The 23,164-nt window shown below is 45.1% G+C and overlaps 1 protein-coding gene across 3 annotated transcripts; it reads right to left on the bottom strand.

Annotated features, from left to right (window-relative positions):
• Positions 1-5,127: 5,127 nt before the first annotated feature.
• On the bottom strand, positions 5,128-23,136 carry LOC135054743 (oocyte zinc finger protein XlCOF7.1-like). 3 transcript variants are annotated; one of them, XM_063958043.1, is made up of 6 exons: positions 22,989-23,136; positions 20,914-21,059; positions 11,395-11,483; positions 9,366-9,524; positions 9,140-9,263; positions 5,128-8,467 (listed from the first exon to the last, which is right to left on the bottom strand). In XM_063958043.1, exons 3-6 carry the CDS (start codon positions 11,470-11,472, stop codon positions 6,945-6,947), a joined length of 1,884 nt encoding a protein of 627 aa, XP_063814113.1. In that variant the 5' UTR covers positions 11,473-11,483; positions 20,914-21,059; positions 22,989-23,136; the 3' UTR covers positions 5,128-6,944. The 3 variants fall into 3 exon arrangements, with proteins under 3 accessions (XP_063814113.1, XP_063814111.1, XP_063814112.1); XM_063958041.1 differs by having other exon boundaries at positions 5,128-8,470; positions 22,989-23,133; XM_063958042.1 differs by lacking the exon at positions 20,914-21,059 and having other exon boundaries at positions 5,128-8,470; positions 22,989-23,134.
• Between the last annotated feature and the right edge of the window lie 28 nt (positions 23,137-23,164).

The raw sequence follows: 23,164 nt of genomic DNA, 5'->3' as shown, positions 1-23,164 counted from the left end.
TACCCTTCTTTGTGGTACTTGTAGTGTCAGAAAGGTTCAATGCCTCTTTCATTGCCGTGATCATGTAACGTGTGGCCCTACTGGACATTACGTTTGTCTCGTCACCGTCGACACTAGACTCAGTATCTGTGTCAGGGTCTGTGTCGACCCACTGAGGTAACGGGCGTTTTAGCGCCCCTGACGGTGTCTGAGACGCCTGGACAGGCACTAATTGATTTGCCGGCTGTCTCATGTCGTCAACAGTTTTTTGCAAATTGCTGACATTATCACTTAATTGTTTAAATACAATCATCCAGTCAGGTGTCGACTCCCTAGGGGGTGACATCACCAACACAGGCAACTGCTCCGCCTCCATATAATTTTCCTCCTCATACATGTCGACACACGCGTACCGACACACAGCACACACACCGGGAATGCTCTGATAGAGGACAGGACCCCACTTAGCCCTTTGGAGAGACAGAGGGAGAGTCTGCCAGCACACACCCAGCGCTATATATATATATATATATACAGGGATAACCTTATATAAGTGTTACTCCCTTATAGCTGCTGTTAATATATTTATTTGCTGCCAAACGTGCCCCCCCTTCTCTTTTTTACCCTGATTCTGAAGCAGGACTGCAGGGGAGAGTCAGGGAGCCGTCCTTCCAGCGGAGCTGTGAGGGAAAATGGCGCTTGTGTGCTGAGGAGATAGGCTCCGCCCCTTCACGACGTCCTTATCTCCCGCTTTTTTGTGTAAAATGGCAGGGGATTAAAATACATCCATATAGCCCAGGAGCTATATGTGATGTATTCTGTTTTGCCACCTAAGGTATTCTGTTATATTGCGTCTCAGGGCGCTCCCCCCCCAGCGCCCCGCACCCTCAGTGACCGGAGTGTGAAGTGTGCTGAGAGCAATGGCGCACAGCTGCGGTGCTGTGCGCTACCTTAGTCTGAAGACAGGATGTCTTCTGCCGCCGATTTCACCGGACCTCTTCGTCTCTTCTGGCTCTGTAAGGGGGACGGCGGCGCGGCTCCGGTGACCCATCCAGGCTGAACCTGTGATCGTCCCTCTGGAGCTAGTGTCCAGTAGCCTAAGAAACCCGATCCACTCTGCACTCAGGTGAGTCCGTTTCTTCTCCCCTTAGTCCCACGATGCAGTGAGCCTGTTGCCAGCAGGACTCACTGAAAATAAAAAAACCTAACTAAACTTTTATTCTAAGCAGCTCAGGAGAGCCACCTAGATTGCACCCTTCTCGGCCGGGCACAAAAATCTAACTGAGGCTTGGAGGAGGGTCATAGGGGGAGGAGCCAGTGCACACCACCTGATCCTTAAGCTTTTATTTTGTGCCCTGTCTCCTGCGGAGCCGCTATTCCCCATGGTCCTTACGGAGTCCCAGCATCCACTAGGACGTCAGAGAAATATATATATATATATATATATATATAGACACATGTATATTGCATTGTTAGTTGTTGAGTACAGGAGATGTAATACCAGACATGAGCTGCCAGATAGCCTGTAGGCACTGTGATTGCAATAAAGATGGTTTAAAATGTTTTTAATGGTGGAGGATAAGGTAGGGAACATATCACCTGTATCAGCTATCTCACCTGCTGTATAATGAGGACAATTCCCCCACAGAGCTGAAGATATCACTTACCACAAGAGGAGAGCTGCTCCAATGCTTGTATAATGAAGAAGTCATACATAAAGTCAGTATTGACCACCATTCATGGAAATAGCAGAGAAACATACACAGGAGCAAAGTCTTGTCCTATTTACCACCACACTCACCTCACAGGGAAGCCATTTACTGGAGAGCACAGCCTGTGAGTGTTTTATGCATACTTCCGGTTTGTCTTCATGGGGGTCATTCTGACCCGTTCGCACGCAGCGGTTGTTCGCTGTGGTGCGAACGGGTCAGAACTGCGCATGCGCGACGTGTGCATTGCGCACGCTCGCCGTTGCGCAGCGACAGACGTCGCCAGGCAACGGAGCGCCTAGCGAGAATAAAAGACGCAGCGCTGGACGGAAGATTTGACAGCAGAGAGGCGTTCCGTGGCGGATACTCACCACTGGAGGCCATTTTTCGGGGAGTGGTAAGAAGAACGCAGGCACGTCCAGGTGAACGGAGGGCGGATGTCTGACACACTGGGTAAGTAGCTGTAGGGCTGGTCTTGTTTTGCAGGAAAAATTTTAAGGATAGCAGGGCTGCACAAGCGATCGCAGCCCTGCTATGCTAAAATACACTCCCCCATAGGCGGGGATTAGTTGATCGCAGCAGCAGCAGCAAAAAGTTACTGGCTGCGATCAACTCAGAATGACCCCCTATATCACTTCCGTGTTTGTGTTCCACCTGCCGTTGCCTACGCGTTCCATTCCACTTCCGCGTTTCACGGCCGAACGGCACGATCGCTGCAGTTAACGTTGGTCGTGGATAGTCCGATTGCCCCGGACACTGTTGTCACACCACCGTACGGAGTACTGCCTTCAAAGGAGAATCTATCTTCAGCGTACTGTGAACTTCCGGGTACTGCTGTGCACAACCTTACTTCTACTTCCGGGCAACTTCTGCACTCTGCCCCACATCTAGGGGTCAGCTTCAAAATTGCGTATATAGTTAGGTCGAAGGATATATTTTTTGTTGTACATACAGTATATTAAACATCTACTGTATATGTAAAAATATAAATTATATTACTCACCTACTATTAACACTTCAAACTGTAATTCATCTGAATTCAGGGAATGTTAGTTCCAAAATATTGCAATAGTTTGTTAAGCTGACCAGCCCCGTCACGGCCATTCCCATTTGGTCAGTCCCTACACTGATTTACGCAAATCTGAGCAATGCTCACAGGCATCTTTTGGATTTTAAATACACAGTATGCTTCTATCATGGGTTTAGGCCCTGTCCCACTCTTTTAAAGAGACAGGAACCACACCCATATTGTTCATATGTAAATTAAATGTTAAGAAATTCCCCAGGTGTTTTAATTGATATGCTTGGGTGTGGTTCCAGACTACTGTGGGAAAACAAAAGGGAATTAATTTATGTCCAGTCCATAGGAGGATCCTTTTGTGATTTACAGCTTTATTTGCGGGAATTTTAATCTAACGAAGCAAGACAAATAAATAATATTTCTACATTTGGGAGAAGTGTACAACTTACTAGGTGACCTATAATAAGGAACCCCACTAAATATCATCATAATTTGGGAATTCTATTCCTCAAGTTTTCTATATCTATAAACAATTTACAGCATAATACTTGGCTCAATTAAAAGCCCTTATCTCTTATGAATGATACAGCTTTTGCAAAATAGCAGAGAACTTATCTAGAAAACACCCCTGAAGAAGTCACTATATGATGAAACGCGTTGGATGAAAGCTCTTTTATTTAATTTTATATCTTATACGAATAATGCTGAAACATTCAATTGTATGTTCATTGTAAATGAAATGTTTATCATTAATTCAATTTAATGTGAATCTAAACTATATTGTTCTTATTATAAAAAGACGTGTTTTAAATATGGGTGTTTACATGTGTAAGGTCATCCTCTCTTTATGAATCACCAGTTAAACTCAATCTAACTATATCAGTCTACAAAATAAGTGCGCTCCACAGAGATATCTTTTATATATATATATATATATATATATATATATATATATATATATAAAAGCATGGGGTACCCAATAGTGCTAAATGTGAGTCTAAAGCAGCACCATCAAATGCACAGATCTGAGGGCGCTAGATTGGTATTGTTCACGTAATTAATTGCAGTGGTATACAATAAAAGTCTCAAATACATTGAAGTAAAATGTATTCATGAAAATACAATAAAACATCAAGAGCATTTATTGTATTTTTATGTAGAAATTTTACTTGAATGTATATGAGACTTTTATTGTATACCACTGCAATTAAGTACGTGAACAATACCATTAATCTAGCGCCCTCAGATCTGTGCTATATATGAAGTATTTTTTTTTTGGTAGACAGTTGTCTGATTTGTGTACTAGTATTATATTGTAGCATAGTTGCAGACCACGGAGGTCCAGCTGAGGGGCGGTGTGACCGATCACAGGGGATGTGGTGGAAGCGTGACAATGCAAGGAGGCGGTACAGGGGGCGTGGTGGCTGCAACTGCATCATCGTTACATACCGCCCAATATGACCCGTTCCAGGAGGGACAAAATGCTCTGGTCCTGGACTACCCTCAAAATTTAGGATTGCCCTCACCTGTTTTAGACAGGTTAATTGATAACAAAGGGGATTCAACACAGGTGAGGGCAATCTTAAATTATTAGGGAAATCCAGGAACAAAGCATTTTGCCCCTCCTGGAAAGGGAGTAACCAATCAATATCTACAGTAACCAATCAGCTTTGAGGAAGAATTTATTGAGTACATTCTATAAAATGATAGGTAGCAGCTGATTGGTTTCTAGGGTTCACTTCTCCATCAACCACGTAATCTTTTTCAGTTCGGCTCTTTAGGGAAATGCTGGTTTGGGATCCGGTCTCTAAGTCAACAGTAACTAGGTCGACAGGGTCTTTAGGTCGACATTTTCTAGGTCGACAGGCCAAAAGGCTGACATGAGTTTTTCACAATTTTTTCCTTTTTTTTAACCTTTTCATACTTAACGATCCACGTGGACTACGATTGAAACGGTAATCTGTGCCGAGCGAAGCGGTAGTGGAGCGAGGCACCTTGCCCGAAGCATGGCGAGCGAAGCAAGCCATGCGAGGAGACACAGTGCACTAATTGGGGTTCCCGGTCACGCTACGAAGAAAACACCAAAAAAACATAAAACACTAAAGACCCTGTCGACCTAAAGACCCTGTCGACCAATAGTGGTCGACCTAGACATTGTCGACCTAGTTACTGTCGACCTTCCATACCACATCCGCTGGTTCCTATCAGCTGGTTATGAGACTGTGCCCTGTAATAAGAAGGCTCCAAATGCATTACTTACAGTGTAGGGCTCAGTTACACCACCCACTGGCCAAATGTTTTAGAACACCCCCATTTTTCCATTTTAGATTGGAATTTACTCTATGTAATGTCTCGGGTGTACTCAAAAATAAAAACATAGAACAAATAAATAATTGAAGATAAAAAAAGCAATCAAACTTATTTTAATGAATACAGTTTAATAAGAATTTTTGACTCCTCTCCTTTTACAGATATAATCGGGGGAACACACCCGGGTCATTCTTTCTACACTGGAAACCACGTTATTCAGTAAACTCTTCCCAACCTGTGCTGCACCTGTAGGGCTACTTTGCTTTCACCATTCAGTCCAGTTAAATCCAAACCAGCTACATGGGGTCTGTAAGTCCGGAGACTGTGCTGGCCACTCCATGATGTGAAGCCTACTATCTGGTTCTTTATCTCAAAGATAGTAATGACAGGTGGTCAGGCTTGGTTCATTGTCTTGCAGTAGGTTGAGCCCTTGATCAAGTAGGTGGTACTGCATGGATAGTCATACAGCTCGAGGTGACAAGTCGCCGACTGAGGATCCAACAAAAGAGCTCCAGCCCACTACGCTTCCTCCTCCATAGTTGACAGTTGGTGTCACAGTGGTTTATTTACTAAGCAGCAGGGTGTTTTGCTATTAAAAGCTTTGTCCTTTTAAATTTTTGGATCACACACTTAGAATTTGACTCCACAAACTAAGGAGCTACTACTCCGCGGCATGCAAAAACCCTGCACGATGAACCAAAGAGTTCAAATTTTGATTTATCTGTCCACAAGATCTTCTACAAGTCTTCAGTAGGCCACCGGCCCAGACAGGCTCTTCATCATTGATGCAGTACAGCTGTAAGTACATAGGGGGTAATTCCAAGTTGATCGCAGCAGGATTTTTGATAGCAGTTGGACAAAACCATATGCACTGCAGGGAAGGCAGATTTAACATGTGCAGAGAGAGTTAGATTTGGGTGTGGTGTGTTCAATCTGCAATCTAATTTGCAGTGTAAAAATAAAGCAGCCAGTATTTACCCTGCACAGAAACAAAATAACCCACCCAAATCTAACTCTTTCTGCACGTTATATCTGCCTCCCCTGCAGTGCACATGGCTTTGCCCAACTGCTAACAAAATGCCTGCTGCGATCATCTTGGAATTACCCCCATAACCCGTTACTAGTTCCTTGAAAAGGCCTTTGATTAAACTGTGAAATGTACATTATTATTCAGTTTTTGCCAGTCTAAAATGTACATTTTTAACCTCAAACTGTTTAACGCTTACCTTTGTAGCATTTCAGGTTATTGTCTGGTCTTCATTGGCTTAAATTTCAATAAAAGCCAGGGAAAATGGGGGTGTTCTAAAACTTTTGGCTAGTAGCGTAGATCAAATGAATTTCTCTCATTCACTCATTTCGCCTATCTGTCACCCAGCAATGTCAGTAAGCTTTTTGTAGACAAAACCCACAATTCGACAACTATTCCACTTACAACCAGATTACAAACTGCACACCACAACTACAATCATTTCTATTATGCCAAGAGTTTGATTCCGAGCCGAAATCTTACATAGAATGTATTCACGGATGTCAACTAGAACAGCTGTGTTCTACACATTGTGGTCCTCCTCCCAATTACTGCAAACCCAACTGCCTTTCTGTCTATATTAACATTATCTCTCTTAAGAGGCTATCTACTAAGCCATGGAGAGTGATAAAGTACCAACCAATCAGCTCCCAACTGTCATGTTACAGGTTGTGTTTGAAAAATGGCAGTTTGGAGTTGGATCATGTCTGGGGCAGGGAATGTAGCTTGCATCAGCTTTATCCATGACGAGTGAACACTTCAACCTATTCCTGATGCTAGCATGATCTCGTAGAACATTGAAACCATTTTAACAGCTCCTATAAAGGTCACTTTTCCATGCACCAGATGTTCTGCACAGTTCTGGCAAGCTTGATAGAGAAACTTTTTGGTTTTCTCGCTACGCTATCAAAACGCTGTCATTTTTCCCCATCACGTGGAGTCTCAAATGGACATCCAGACTGTCTTTTTCTTCGAAACACTTTCCGCACTCCGAACATGAAAACCTCTTTCCCCGGGCGTGGGTCAGCTGGTGCCGAATGCGGTTTGAATTGGTGGTAAAACGTTTTCCGCACTGGGAACAAGCGAATGATTTTTCACCGGTGTGGATTATTTGGTGGGTGGCCAGCTGGGCATACTGGGTGAAGCATTTTCCGCATTCCAGGCAGGTGTAGGGTTTCTCACCCGTGTGAATGCGATGATGAATATTGAGCTGCGTTTTCCGGGTAAAACCTTTCCCGCAGTAGGAGCAGGAATAAGGTTTCTCCCCTGTGTGCGTCCTTAGGTGTATAACCAGATTGGAGTTGCTTGTAAAGAATTTGTCGCAGTGGGAACATGCATACGGCTTTTCTCCCCTGTGAATTTTTTGATGCACGACAAGCTGCGTTCTCCGGGTAAAACACTTCCCGCACTCGGCGCAGGAAAACGGCTTCTCTCCGGTGTGAATTACCTGGTGTACTTTGAGCTGCGCTTTCCGTTTAAAACATTTTCCGCATTCCAAACAGGTTGACTTGTGTCCTTCCTGAATTTTATGCTGCATGTTAAGATGCATGAGGTGTGACTGGTGATCGAGGGAGTCCGACACGTTATTCAGATGATTGGCGTAGTCGGCGGGTGGTAAAAACGAGCTTGTATTTGTCACCAGTGTATTAGCGGGGCCTACGATGTGCCTTTCAATGTGAGGCGGTGTATAATGTGCCTCCGCCTGTTCTGTGTGTGAATACAGGTTTCCCTCTTCACACAAGATGGATTGATTTCTAATGTGGCTAGACAAATGTTGTGTATGGTCTGTCGGTGTATGAAAGTTATGGTCAATAAAGTTTCCTTCTTTGTACAAGCCTGGTTTCTCCATAATATGAGATGTATACTCTGCCTCTATATAACTTGTGGATGTATAAATTGATCTATCAATTAAATTTTCCTCTACCGATTCATCTTTTCTATAAATAGATGTATCCTGTGTATGACCTGTAGGTGTATACATGTCAGTGTGTGTGAGGTTTCCTCCATCACATGAGACTGATTCCTCTTTAATATGAGTAGATGTATACTGGGTGTGACCTGTGGGTGTACACATGTCAGTGTCAGGGAGATTTCTTCCACCACATGAGACGGATTCCTCCTTAATATAAGTATATTGTGTACGATCTCTGGGTGTATAACTATCGGCACTCATAAGATTTCCTCCAGCGCAACAGACAGACTCTTCTTTAATAGGAGTAGAAATACAATGTGTGTTTCCTTCATGATAAGAGATTGAGTCGATTGTAGTACGTTTTACAGAACTGGTTGTCTCAACGCTGTATGGTGTTGAAAATGCACATTCTGCATTGAGATTAATGCTATTTTCATCTTTAGTTACACAATCTTGTGATGACACCGGGGTCTGAAACCCTCCATCTGTGCTTCTGGACTCGGATATATCTGCTGAAAAGAAAGGTAGGATTAAATTTCAATCACTATTATTGCAACTGACTTAAAGTAGACCAAGGTTGTTTAGTGGATGACCTTAAAACGAAGCTTAACGTAACTTTATCGACAGTAAGTAGGAAATTCCAGATTTGAGTCTCCATGTGACTTTGCAAATACAATGAAAACACACATGCTGCGTGTTTTGGAAGCACAAGTACAAATGTCAGGTTACTTCCGGAGATGCCTTAATCGGGGATCTGTGGTGTCAGAGAGTATTCCAACGCGTTTCACCCCATTGGACCTTTTCCTTGAAAATGCAGGATGAAACGCCATGGGGATACTTTCTTACACCGGACAGCACCCGTCCTCACTGAAGGCACGTGATGAAAGTGGCATGGCGCCTGCTCTGACGCTGTGGCAGGGCATCCTCACAGACAAAACGAGGCGGCCAAAAATATTAAACTCCGGCAGTACCCCAGTACTACACCCAAGGTAAAGCACGTCCTGTCTGTCCTTTGCATTACACATTATATTCTGAACTCGACCTGTACTTGCCAACACTACTCAGAAGACATTTTTCAAACACACCCAAAACACTCCCACTTTTAATTCATTTGACAATACCATTAGAGATAAGAAGGATTACATAAAGGTTCTATTTAACACATTATTTAGATATCTTACCCAGCAATCTGAAAGGCAGGTAATTTTCCACCATCTGTTTCTTTTGAGGTTCCTTGGATGGTTCCAAACAATTTAGTTTTTCCACAGATAATGAAACAACAATATCATCATGTGCTGTAGAAGCCTGGCAAACAACACAAACACAATCGCAAATATTATCCAGACACAATGTTTAGCCTAATAAGAATATTTAATTATGTAATATCCCGTTCCCAGCAGTGCTTACCTCTCCATTCTGTGGATGGACAATCCTGGCCAGTTCTCCAATTGTCTGGTCACCATTTCTCTCCATGATGTGGTTTTGGTCTTGTGTAGGACTTTCGGACATGTATGCATTGCTGGTGCGTGTAATTAGCTCACCCGACTTCTTCATAACTTTACAATCCTAAGGATTGAGACAAAAACTGATAGCTACTGCTATGAAAATAAAGATACTTTCTTAATATGCAATGGTGACATCCTAACCTAAAAATGGACACCTTAGCAGGTATTCTAGAAGAGTGTTATTGCACTAAATTGTGTCTCTGTACTGGACGCCAAGAACGCTGCGTGGAGATTATCCCATGCAGACTAAGCCCACCACCATAATGTGCGATCCTGAGATTCCTGAGCATTATTGAATGCTTCAACATCCAGCCAGTCCTGCTGTACTACATTCATGATTTCTGTGCAAGCTGTTTATTTCCCCAGTGGTAGCCAGTACTGCCGAGTGCTACCCATAGCCTCTAGCACTTTTGTTATATGTTTCAAATTCCAGCCAGTCCTGCTACATTCAGGATTTCTGTGCAAGCTGTGTATTTCCCCAGTGCTAGCCAGTACTGCTGAGTGCTACCCATAGCCTCTAGTACCTTAGTTATATATATCAAATTCCAGCTAGTCCTGCTGTACTACATACAGGATTTCTGTGCAAGCTGTGTATTTTTCCAGCGCTAGCCAGTCTGTTCTACTGGTTTCAACAAAGACTTCAGTTTTACTAGAGACATTCTCAGTGCTACAAAGCACATCTACTATTCTCCAGTGTGTACCTGTGGTATCTTAACCTGCCAACTCACCAAGCTTCTTCAGTCTGCAGCTGACTAATTCCTAGTACCAGAGCGCCAGGGTGCTCCCTGCTGGTAAGCTCTGTTCCGAGACTCTTGTCCACATCCTGGCACCCTCAGATTAATCCATGCTGCTGACTACACTGCCTGCTGCTAAGAAGCATCATTGCCAGATCTACTTATTGGCTCCTAATACAAGATTGCTTTTACTACAGAGACTATCAATATTATAGCTCAAGGCACTCTCTGCAGTTCCAGTGCTAATCATATTCGCCAGCCCCGCTGGTATTTAGAGACTGTACATTTGTGCCCTATTAGTTATTTATTTTTACCTATGTTCAGTAAACAAGTTTTATTTTTCACATATGTGGAAAAGAGTTCCTCCAAGTTTCCACCACACAGCCTCCAGGCATATAAATCCCCTGAGTCCTGAACGGAATCCAGACAAATCACAGAGACTGACATAAATGGGATTCCATGCTGTGGGAAATGTAGACGTCACATTGACTTAGTCAGCTCTGCAAGTGCAAAGGCCGGTCATGCTAGGACTGGGCAGTCATGTTGTAACCACGTCTCATTACATAGAGATACTAAAGAGTAGCTACCACCACGAGCAGGACGGTATTTAGAGTTCCTTTGCTTATGAGGGCTGGAGATAGTTGTGTTTAGGTGAGATGTCACTGTGACACTCCCAGACTCCCTTACCTCCCCAGTCAGGTCCCTGTGTTAGTAATAGAGATAAGAGTGATGTCTCTACGACACTCCCAGACTCCCTCACCTCCCCAGTCAGGTCCCTGTGTTACTAATAGAGATAAGAGTGATGTCACTGTGACACTCCCAGACTCCCTCACCTCCCCAGTCAGGTCCCTGTGTTAGTAATAGAGATAAGAGTGATGTCTCTACGACACTCCCAGACTCCCTCACCTCCCCAGTCAGGTCCCTGTGTTACTAATAGAGATAAGAGTGATGTCACTGTGACACTCCCAGACTCCCTCACCTTCCCAGTCAGGTCCCTGTGTTAGTAAGAGAGATAAGAGTGATGTCACTGTTATGCTCCCAGATCCCTCAACTCCCCAGTCAGGTTCCTGTGTTAGTAATAGAGATAAGAGTAATATTACTGTGACACTCCCAGACCTCCTCACCTTCCCAGTCACGTCCCTGTGTTAGTAATAGAGATAAGAGTGATGTCACTGTTACACTCCCAGAATCCCTCACCTCCCCAGTCAGCAGGTAGATGATCTCTAGGGTGAGATTTAATATCCTCTCAGTCATCTCATTCCTGTTCTTGTCCATCCTCAGATGACCTGCATAGACAGTACAACAATACCATGAAGTATACACTGAAACATTAGATACAGTAATTAAAATAGAACAAAATTATAATAATAACATCCAGCTACCTTCTACTTGTAACTTTCTCCATGAATCCAGACGATTGATGCAGATAAATGTGTGGAATACCCAGGAAAGTACTATTCTGGGGTAGAGGGTGCAGGTTAAAAAGCAAGAACTTTCCTAATGCAGACCTCCACTTTAAAGGGTTCCCTGATCAGTGATAAAACCACTAGCTTGTTTGTAGCCCTTAGTTCTGCTTTTTACGATTTGGCATCACTTTGTCTCTGTAAGTGTCTTTCACAGCAGTCACATCTTGCATGGAGATGTACACACGGAGAGATCTGTGCTTAAATTCTAAGCAATCTAACTAGATTGCTTAGAAATTAAACACGGATCTCTCCGTGTGTATGCCCTTAGTGATAGCGATGCCCGGCGCTATCGCTGACTCTAGATTTGGCATGCATGCCAAATCCAGTAGACCGCTCGCTTCACGCGCTGTGTGCTGAGCGGGGGAGAGATGTGTGCTGAGCGGTCTGTGCTAGATCGCTCAGCACACATCTCCCCCGTGTGTACAGGGCTTCAGCTTACTTCACATAAACAAAATACACTCAGGAGCTATTTCAATTAGCTTCAGAACATTCTGCATGGCAGCAGTTCCAAGGTTTAACGCCCAGAGCTATTCAATTAATGAGCAATTTCCACAAGCAGTAAGCCCGTGGCTAATTGAATCTGCCCTTTAGGAAGATCTGTTATCATATAATTTCCGATAGTCTTAATGCCTACTATAAAGTCCAATTTCCTGGCCCCTTTCTGCAATTTCCTTGCCCCTTTTCAGCAAAGACAGAGGTTGTGAAATTAATTTTAAAAGCTAGAACATGGGGAGGCCTGCGTACTGACTACTGGGGGGTTCAGAATACATGAATGTTCCGTGCGTACCCATCTATAATAGATGAAGATCTTTAGAAGAAATGTACCAAAGTAAAAAATGAAAATGCATATAATAATCATCCAAAGCATTTCCTCAGATTGAGACACACAGTAGGTGCGGGGCCCAAGTGCTTGCAGTGTACCTCCCGCCTATGGCTCCCATTCAATGGGGGACAGAGTGGAGGGGTTATCCGCAGCCACCGTGACATCCTACCACCTCCACCGCTGAGCTAACTTGGCCAGTCCCCTCACCCACCATCTCAGGCCCCACTTTACCAAACCAGGGTTTGACCACTTAATGAAGCAAGTGTAGCACATGCCTGCATGCTCAGGATGATACACAGTGTTCAGAAATTTTCCCATTACAGAAGTGCCACTGTGCTGTGTGCATATATTTGATTACATTCAATATGTATTCTAGTGCAGGGTTTTACTAGACGAAAGAAACTAACAGCGGGGTCAGCTGAATGAACCCTATGGAAAACATTTGGAAGTGGAGGCAAAAAGCATTATAGATTACAAGATGGTATTAACCCTGGTAAGATATGCAACTCCTGCCTGTTAAGTTGAATGCTCAAAACATGAATTTCTGAGTTACAGTTTATCACTTTGTATCTCAGCATTATTATTATTATTATATAAACAGGCTACAGAAACGGAGAGAGCGGAAAAAGAGACAAAGAGAAAAACTAGGGGAGGAGTCAAAAGAGGGGGGGGGGATATAGAAAAAAATGAGGGGAAGAGAGAGAAAAAAGGGAGAGAAAGAGAATAGAGGGGAAGAAAGAAAAATAGAGGGGGAAAGAGACAAAATGAGGCGAAAGGAGACAAAGAAGAGAGGGAGAGAGACAAAGAAGAGAGGGAGAGAGACAAAAAAAAAGAGGGTGAGAAATAGAAAAAAGAGGGTGAGAGATAGAAAAAAGAGGGGGAGAGAGACAAAAAAAGAGGGTGAGAAATAGAAAAAAGAGGGTGAGAGATAGAAAAAAGAGGGGGAGAGAGGGGGAGAGATAGAAAAAAGAGGGGGCGAGAGAAAAAAGAGGGGGAGAGATAGAAAAAAGAGGGGGAGAGAGAAAAAAGAGGGGGAGAGATAGAAAAAAGAGGGGGAGAGAGAAAAAAAGGAGAGAAAAAAAGGGGGAGAGATAGAAAAAAAGAGGGGGAGAGATAGAAAAAAAAGAGAAAAAAAAGAGGGGGAGAGAGAAAAAAAGAGGGGGAGAGATAGAAAAAAAAGAGAAAAAAAAGAGGGGGAGAGAGAGAAAAAAAGAGGGGGAGAGAGAAAAAAAAGAGAAAAAAAAGAGGGGGAGAGAGAGAAAAAAAGAGGGGGAGAGAGAAAAAAAAGAGGGAGAGAGAGAAAAAAAAAGAGGGGAAGGTAGAAATAAAGAAGGGGATATAATGATTACATTAGCTCATGTCAGGCATCTATGATTCATTATTCCACACTCCACGGGCGCTCCTCCAGATCAGTCTCTGAACACATTAGCCTGATCATTATGTTGCAGAAGAGAAATGCTAAATAATGGCAGGAGCAGAAAGCCAATGACATGTCGAACAAGACGGGGGGGAAAAGAGCCCAAAGACCAGCACAGATGTTTTTTGTTCTCTGTTCTGAAAACAATAAAGTTTTGTTCAAAATAGAAAAGAATTAGCTTCAAATTAGGTTATTTATAATAAATATACAGGTTTGGCATACCAACTCCACAGCCCTCTATTAATTTGATATTTGTTCTTTTCTTAATAAAGTTGTACCAGCATGAGGTTATATTTGATACATTTGAAGACTGTTCCTCTTAAATGTCATGTAAGTTATTTTTAATGTTTACATTAAAGTATGAGTGCTGGGGGGCGTGGCCAGGACGGGCATGGAGTAGCACTCACATTGTGCAGCTCTCCAGCCAATTAATCCTGTTATACATCCTGTACCCCCCTCTGGGTCTAATATTGCCGCCACCGATTTATGAGTGCCCCCTGCCCCCCCTGGAACGGGTTTGTACCCGCTGTTGCTGCCCCTGGAGGTCCGGGAGCCCTGAACACCAGCGGGCCCTGATCCGAGCCGGGAACTGCTGCCTCGTGCAGGGACCGGAAGCTCTGCCCTTGTCCTGCTTACTGCTCGCTGCGGCCGTCCAGAGCGCCGGGGGATCGAAGGTGCCGTGCTCTCCTCTGCCGCCCCGTTAGCTTCAGGTGGAGTCCGGGGGGTGCCGCGTGTGGAGCTCCCTGTGCCGTCTCCTCTGCTACGGAGACGCGCTGTCCGCGAACCGGAAGTGCGGCTCCCGCTGTCCGCCGCCGCCCGCACCAGCCAGCCGGGACATACTTGCGGGGCCTGCAGATAGATATGAGTCGCCCCTACACCTGCGGGTGAGGGCTGGAGGGGTGTGGGGTCACCCTGAATTTTTGTGGCACAACCGCCCTGGCGGCCATTTTCTGGACTCCCTCTGCCATACTGGGACCCAGGTGCTGGGGAAGCTCTTCAGCACTGTGTGTGAGATTAACTCTTGGAGCCTGGGCTGCACTGGATAAGTGGATGCTGGGCTGCATATGACCCTCTCCCCCCTCCTACTTTAATCCTCGGGCTCGCTGACGGGGTGGTGCTAGGGAATTGATCCTATACGTCCTGCGGCTCTGTTTGGGAGTGATAGTCCCTGCACCCCTGCTGGAGTGGGTGGTCATTTTGCATTATATCCAGAGACTGTCGCCCTGCTGGCTATTTATACATATCTATAGTTTGTCTGACGCCCGTTTGCCGGTTGGGGTGGGCATCCCCCCTCTCTTTGCCTATATTTGCTTTGATATTCCCTGCGGACCGGAAGGACCGACACTGCTGTCCAAGATGGTGAAGGGTCGCCAGACCGGCGCGGGGGCGATGGATAAGTTTGTTCGTGACCAGGGCCCCCAGCAACGGAGAGGGGATACTACAAGATCCGAGGCTTCGCCCCCATCTCCTGCTTACAGCTCCGTCTCCTCTGACCCTCCAGATGCTGCACTGCAGAGAGTTCTGGACGCGGTCACTGCCAGTGAAGTGCGTCTGGCTGATAAAATCGGGCAAGTGCAGTCCGACCTCTCCATTATTCATCAGGACCTTCAGCGGGTAAGAGAGAGAGTGGGAGAAGCGGAGACCCGTATTTCCAATGTTGAAGATTCCGTCGGCCCGCTGGGTCGCCGCACTGATGTTTTGGAATCTCAGATGACTGAAGTGCGCAAAAAGCTTACGGATGTGGAGGGGCGTCTGCGGCGCAATAACGTCCGTTTCATTGGCCTGCCTGAGAAAGAAGAAGGCTCCGCTCCCGAAGAGTTTCTCGTAAAATGGCTCCGTGATACCTTCGGATCTGAGGAATTCTCGCCTTATTTCACTGTTGAACGGGCCCATAGAGTTCCAATGCGCCCGCTGCCTCCGGGAGCTCCACCCCGTACCTTTATTGCTAAGTTCCTCCATTTCCGTGACCGGGACACAATTCTAAGGCTGGCTCGTGTTAAGGGCCCTTTGAAATGGAATGGTTCGCCTGTGTCGGTATTTCCGGATTTTGCGGTGGATGTACAAAAAGATAGGGCTCAGTTTTTACCTGTCAAGAGGAGGCTCCGTGAACTTGACCTGCCGTATGCCATGCTCTTCCCATCCAGACTGCGGGTAGTGGCTGATGGGGAAACAAAGTTTTTCACAACTCCTCGTGAGGCCATGGTGTGGCTGGACAGACGATTCCCGGCGAGACGTGCCCTTGCGGATCCGTGAATACCCGGCTGATCCTGGAGGCTGATTCTCTCCTGTTCTCCCTTTTTAGTTACTCATTTTGTCTGTTTAGATATATGTGCTAGTTGTTGCGAGGCGATAGGATGCGGGACTGTTTGATTGTTGTCATTGCTCCCTTTAGTCCCCGCTACACTGTTCTCGCAGTTCAGACAGGATATATGATTACTCCTTAGTCAGCCATGATTTCCCTGGTATGCTTTTGTTTATGATTATGTCTGGGTTTTTGTTCTTTTTTCTTTGTTCTACTTTCTGTCCCTTTGTGGGGGGCGGGGGGGGGGATTGTTATATATTTGGCCTGATATGGTTGGTTTTATGATATCCGTGTATGTTTTATTTTGGGTATTAGATGGACCTAGGGGGCGGATCTCTATGATCTCCCCTCATTTGTTTTTGTTTTCGAGGGGGGAATGGTTGATGGCTGGGAGCTACCTCCTAATTTTTTCTATTTGTTCTCTATTCCCGAGAGTCATTACATTCTTGGCCCCGATTAAGGAGTGTTTGCACTGGTTGATGGTGCGACAAAGTTTGTTTTATTTTTATTTTTAGGTAGGTATACTCAGTTTTGGGATCCAAGTATGCTGCATGTTGGGGGTGGTATACAGGGAGGGGGATGGGGGAGGGCGTTAGGTTATATTTACTTTTTGGGGGGTAATGTATGTTGTGAAAGTACATGGTCTGTTAGTGTGCTGTTTAAGCAGTGGTGTCTGGTTACTGAATTTGTGAGTAGCGGGGCTGGCCGGCCGCGGGGTGATGCATCTATTATACTTGTGTTGTACTATGACGGGGCTTAAGGTATTATCGTGGAATGTGAGAGGGCTCAATGATAAAGTTAAGAGGTCTCTCGTACTCCGACAGATTAAACACTATGCCGCTGATATTGTCTGCCTTATGGAAACACACTTGATGGGGAGTAAGATTCTCTCATTGAAGAGACCCTGGGTGGGCTGGGCATACCACTCCATGCACACGACTGCCTCACGTGGGGTTTCAGTCCTAATTAAGCGGACCGTCCCCTTTGTAATGGAATCTATACAAACGGATCCCTGGGGGAGGTATGTGTTTTTGAAATGTAGATTATTTTATGTCCCTGTCCTCCTGCTAGCTGTTTATGTGCCCCCTCCCTACTCTCCTGATGTTCTTAAGAAGGTTGCTGGGTTCATGGCCTCACCCCCCGGGATATCTGTTATTTGTCTCGGGGACTTCAATAATGTGCTAGATGTGGTAAAGGATAGGCTCTCTATGTCTCCGTCTGCTGCATGTCCTGGTAGATCTGTTTTTGCAAATGTGGTGTCGGGGCTGGGCCTGGTCGATCCGTGGAGACTGAGACACCCTTCTCTTAAACAATACTCGTGTTTCTCACATTTTCACTCTTCTTTCTCTAGGATTGATCTGGCTCTCCTCTCGAGCGACATGGTTCCCCGCGTCGGTAATATTAGATATGAGACTAGGGGTATATCAGACCATTCCCCTTTAATCTTTAATTTAGACTTTAACTGCGATAGGGGCCAAGCTGTATGGAAATTTAACCCATTTTGGCTTGTTCACATGGGGGACGGCTCTGATCTGGTGGCCGCATGGCGGGAGTTCTTTGAGCTGAATAGTGCCAGCCAGGCTATCTCTAATTTATGGGACACATTTAAGGCCTTTTTACGGGGCAGTTTGATTAAACGGGTGTCTGATTTGAAATCCTTCTATAAGAGAAGGGAGGCTGAGTTGGAGGTCCGGAGTGTCGCTGCAGAGCTGCAATACTTGCAAGATTCTTTGAACAGTTCCAGGTCAGCCTGGCTGTCGGCTCAGAGGGAATGGAGAGATTACCTAATGGAAAAGACTCAGCATAGACTCCTTTTCTCATCCCATACCTTTTACGCTACTGGGGACAGGCCCGGGACATACCTGGCCTCTTTGGCTCGGGGAGACAGACCTACCAGTGAGGCTTGTGACCTCCTGGAGGCGCCTATCTCCCCCGATGAAATTAGGGCAGCAATTGAGGCCTCCCCTAGTGGCAAAGCCCCGGGTTTGGATGGCATACCCTCTGAGGTCTATAAGCATAACTTGGATTTTTTTGTCCCGCGCCTACTTGAGTTATATGGCCAGATTTTTACACAGGAGTCTCTCCCCCCGTCTATGGCGGAGGCAGTGATTGTGGTTCTCCCTAAGCCTGACAAGGATCTTAGGAAGGTGGAGTCCTACCGTCCTATATCCCTCTTACCCACTGATATTAAAATTTTGGCTAAGGTGTTGGCTGGCAGATTAAATACAGTTATTTCCCACATTATACACCCAGATCAGACGGGATTTATGCCCAATAAATCGACCTCCATTAACCTTAGACGTCTGTTTACTCAGCTACAAATCCCCCATGCGGACCCTTCCTCCTCCATAGTCGTCTCGTTGGATGCCGCTAAGGCTTTTGACTCTGTGGAGTGGGAATATCTATGGGAAGTTATGCGTAGATTTGGTATTGGCCCGAATTTTATTAAATATGTTCGGCTGATGTATTCCTCTCCCTCGGCAAGGGTGGCGGTTAATGGTTTCGTATATCACTCCTTTCCCTTATCTAGAGGCACACGACAGGGTTGCCCCTTGTCCCCTACCCTGTTTGCTATGGCCATCGAGCCCCTTGCGTGTCTTCTGAGGGCAGATGCGGGGATCTATGGACTTAAAGTGGGTGCTCGGGAGGACAGGGTGGCCCTATATGCCGATGACGTTCTGATGTTTGTGGATCGCTATGCTGAGTCTATGCCTAGGATCTTGGAAATTATTGTTGGGTTCGGGCGATACTCTGGTCTCCTGATTAATTGGGAGAAATCCTTTATTATCCCACTTAGGGGCGAAGTCCCCGTCTCCCCGTTGGTGGCTCTTCCGTTGAGGTGGGTGGAATCCTTCAAATATTTGGGTATTTGGGTGTCTAATGACCCTCAAAAATTCTCTTCTCTTAATATTACCCCTCAAATAATGTATCTCCGCGGCCGGGTGCAGACGTGGGGTAAGTTGCCTTTAACGGTCACGGGGAGGGTTAATATGGTTAAAATGGTCTTCCAGCCCAAACTTCTTTATGTTTTGCAGCAATCTCCTGTTTATATTCCACAGAAGATTTTTAAACAAATAAATGGGTTGCTTTCCTCCCTGGTGTGGGCTAGTAAACGGGCACGTTTAAGACTAGATACCATGACCAGATCACGAGAAATGGGGGGTCTGGCCCTCCCCAACTTCCGTTTCTACTATTATGCGGCGCAACTGACGCATATATGGGAGTGGGTTAATGACCTCGATGCCCTGGCTCTGCACTCGCTGATGCTGCACCATGACTACCCGGGGGGCTCCCCACTACAGCTACTTCTTTGTGGTAGTGTTAAAATGTCCACAATACCACTTATTAAGCAATCCCTTCTCATTTGGAAATTGGTGCACTCAGTGATGCGGGGCCATGGTGTTGACCCTGATACCCCACTGGATAACTTATACGGGTTGCCGGAACTGTGTCATCTTCAGGTCCGAGAGGTTTGGGGAAAGTGGGGAGTATCATCTTTGGGCCATGTATATAGTGATGGGATTCTTAACTCATTCCAACAACTTCAGCGCGCACACAACATTCCCTCAGGGTTCTTCTTTCGATTCCTACAGTTGAGACACGCGTTGGCTGCCCAGTTCCCAAATGGCCCTCCAGTACTGGCTGACTCCCCGGTTAAATTAATGTTGCAGACGCTGGACTCGGGACATCTAGTCTCTAGGATATATGGTCGTATTCTGCAAATGCATCATAATGACCCTCTTACAGTTCTTCGGGGTAGATGGGAGTCAGATGTGGGTATGCTATCGGACGATGCATGGAATACTGCTATGGGAGCTCATCGGATCTCCACTTCCTCTGTTAGATACCAGCAAATACAATTATACATTCTGCACAGAGTGTATATGACCCCGGTGAGGTTAGCGCATATTGGGGGTTCCCACAGCTCGCAATGCCCTAGGTGTGGAGCCATGGATGCGGACTTCTGGCACTTACTGTGGTTGTGCCCTGGCGTGTCTTTGTTTTGGACGGCTGTTATACGTATCCTGTGTGACACAGGTATCCCCTCCTTCGTATGTACTCCTGCGCTCTGTACACTGCTGATTGTGGATGAGGAAGTTCTAGATCCGCCTAGTAGGCGATATGTTATTAATTTATGCGCCTTAGCTAGGGTTTGTATTGCCCGGCTATGGCTGGCTAGTGAGGCCCCGGCATCTGGGGCGTGGATATCCCTGGTCAACGAAACAATTGCGCATGAAAAATTTGTGTTTCTGGCTAGGAAGGTGGAGAGGAAATGGTCTACAATATGGGGCAGATGGATGGACTCTAAATACTACAAAGATAGGTAATGACTAGATCTGTGTTCCTCTCCGTGTTTTAGTCTGGGATTTTGTGGGAGGTGGGCACCCCCGCGGCCGGTCTTGCCTTGCTATGATATAGGTAACATACTGTGCCAACTCTGCTATGCTTATGAGTATAATGAAAATGTTGTGCTTAGGTTATGTAGATCTAGGACACCAGTGCTTTGCGATTATATGTCTTATGAGAAATAATATCTAATGGATGTAATTTATGCTGTATACATGTACTGCTGTTTGTACACATGTTGTGTATGGGTTATTTATGTGTGTTGTTTGTGTGAAGTGTTAATGCAAAATTGAAAAACTTCAATAAAAAACATTGAATTAAAAAAAAAAAAGTATGAGTGCTGGAATGGTTAAACACATACCAATAACACAGATTACAGAAAGTCAGAATGGAGATTGGCCGATGGTGAAAAGCTTGTGTAAGGTATAATGACTGGTATCTTCTCAGCAGACTTCAGATGATCCAATTCTTGTTGGACAGTCCAGGTCCTATCGTTATCCCCTGTGTCTGTAAGGATGTGCAGGAAGTAAGTTTAGAAGACATGCCCCACTTTTGTCCAATAGAATATCAGCTCCTAGATCAGTGATTGCCAAACCCACCAACCCAAGAATGATAAAATAAGCACCTCCCACTTGCTCCAATATAGCCCCACATACACTCAAACCCCACACAATGCCCCCTCCCTCACATGCACTCAGATCCCACAGTATCCACCTAATTCAACTTGGAAAGGCAAGTCGTGGGCATCACAACAATGTCGTAATGTGTGACCTATGGGAAGTGTATGTAGGAACCCACAAGAAAGTGTAAACAAGATACCAGGCCAGTGTAGGAGGCTGTCAGTGGCCAGAAGCAAAGTATTTGAAGCTGCTAAATGGCATCAATGATCAATTTTTGCAACCTTTATAAATGATGGGAAAATGATAGACAGGAAGTGTATTACAGCAAATAAGTGGTGAAACTATTTTAGAGGACAGTATTTTGGGGGCCCTTCTGCTCCACGGGTGGTATCTGTCCTCCCTGAGCTTGCCTTAGAAAACCCGAGTTACGGCTTGACAGGTGTACCGCCCCAGTCTCTATAGTGACTTACAGTAATGGGCCCTACACATTTAGCGATTACACTGAAAGATATCAACGATCATTAATGAACGAGATATCGTTCATATTTTTCAGCGTGTATGCACCAACGGTGCGCGGCCCCGCGCTCATTCGTCGTTGGTGCCGGGTCGTTTATACATGCATGCCAATTTGGACAATCTCGTCCATATTAGCATGCAAGGCTATGGGGCCGGGTGACGGGGGGAGTGAAGAAACTTCACTCTTCCAGTTCCTGTCGCCACCCCCGTCAGTCGGCCACCTTGCCCGGCAATCGACAGGTGTGTAGAGTCCATAAGTGTGTAAAGGTTTGCAAAAAAAAACCCATAAATGTCACACATTATTGAAGCCATTTTTGGGGGCTTTTTTTCGCGTAAATGGCAAGAAATGTGAACTGCTTTTATTGGACAAATGTTACTATTTAAAAACCTTTGATTCCACTATTACTCATTAGGAGGCGTATCCCTGGGGGTTCGGAATAGTAAATTGACAGTCAACCTTCATAATGACACCATGTTGACATTCAGTATGTCGGTACTGATGAAATGTTGGCAATACATTTTTAAGGCAACCCTAACTCTACCACTAATGTCGGCACTTTCACTCCGTTGACAGGTTAGATGTCAACATTGCAACATTGAATGTGTCACCATACTGACTGCGTACCATCTCTCAGCACTGACCTGTGTCCTGTCTTTTTTTACATTACAAAAAAAAGTTGTTTCCTATTTTTTGTTACCTATTTGGGAAGGGGAAACTTAAAGCTGCAATAACTCCCATTGAAACCGGTCTTACCTTAACTCTGATTTCTGACTGAACAGCAAAAGTCACGTCAGTGTCGTTTTCCCTGCGGTAAAATGCTGCGCAACCTAGTTAATGGCTTTTTGAATTCGGCCCCCGGTGTTTAGGTTGGAACATAAGGGGGCAGATTTAATCAGCAGCAGGATGTGCCTCAGGACAGAACCAGATTTCTGCTTGCAGCCTAACAGCAGCCATTGAGCTGCAATTATATGAGAGCAAGTAGAAGAAATGATGCATACAATCTTTTACCCACTGTATTCCCCGCTTGCACAATTCTACTCTATCATTTATTTTATTTTGCTGCTTTTATAGAAAATAATAAATATTGGCGTCTCAGTAACAACATGTTTTATTATACTGTACATGTATGTCACCAGTGCATCATAAAAATAATTGATTTAATTGGTTTGAGAAGGAACCTAGAATAAGCCATGGTGATGTATATATAAATAAATACACACACATCTGTGTAGATGTGATCTAAGTTAAACCTGGTATATCCCGGGCTATATTCATGTCAGTAAATAAGTTACCACTTACCTATTCCTTACACTTGGCCTCCAGAGGAGGAAAACAATGCAAGCTGCTGATCACCTTACAGGCTGAACATATTTTACTAACACTTCCGGGTTGTGCGTTCCACCAGGCTTTCTGGCAGTACGATATGCGTTCCACCAGACTTTCGGGTCCAACGTTCCGAATAGGCAATAGTTTCC

Source organism: Pseudophryne corroboree, chromosome 3 (assembly GCF_028390025.1).
Source record: "Pseudophryne corroboree isolate aPseCor3 chromosome 3, aPseCor3.hap2, whole genome shotgun sequence".
NCBI lineage: Eukaryota > Metazoa > Chordata > Amphibia > Anura > Myobatrachidae > Pseudophryne > Pseudophryne corroboree.
The sequence above is the reverse complement of the archived record's forward strand: the minus strand, read 5'-3'. Positions and strand labels throughout refer to the sequence as shown.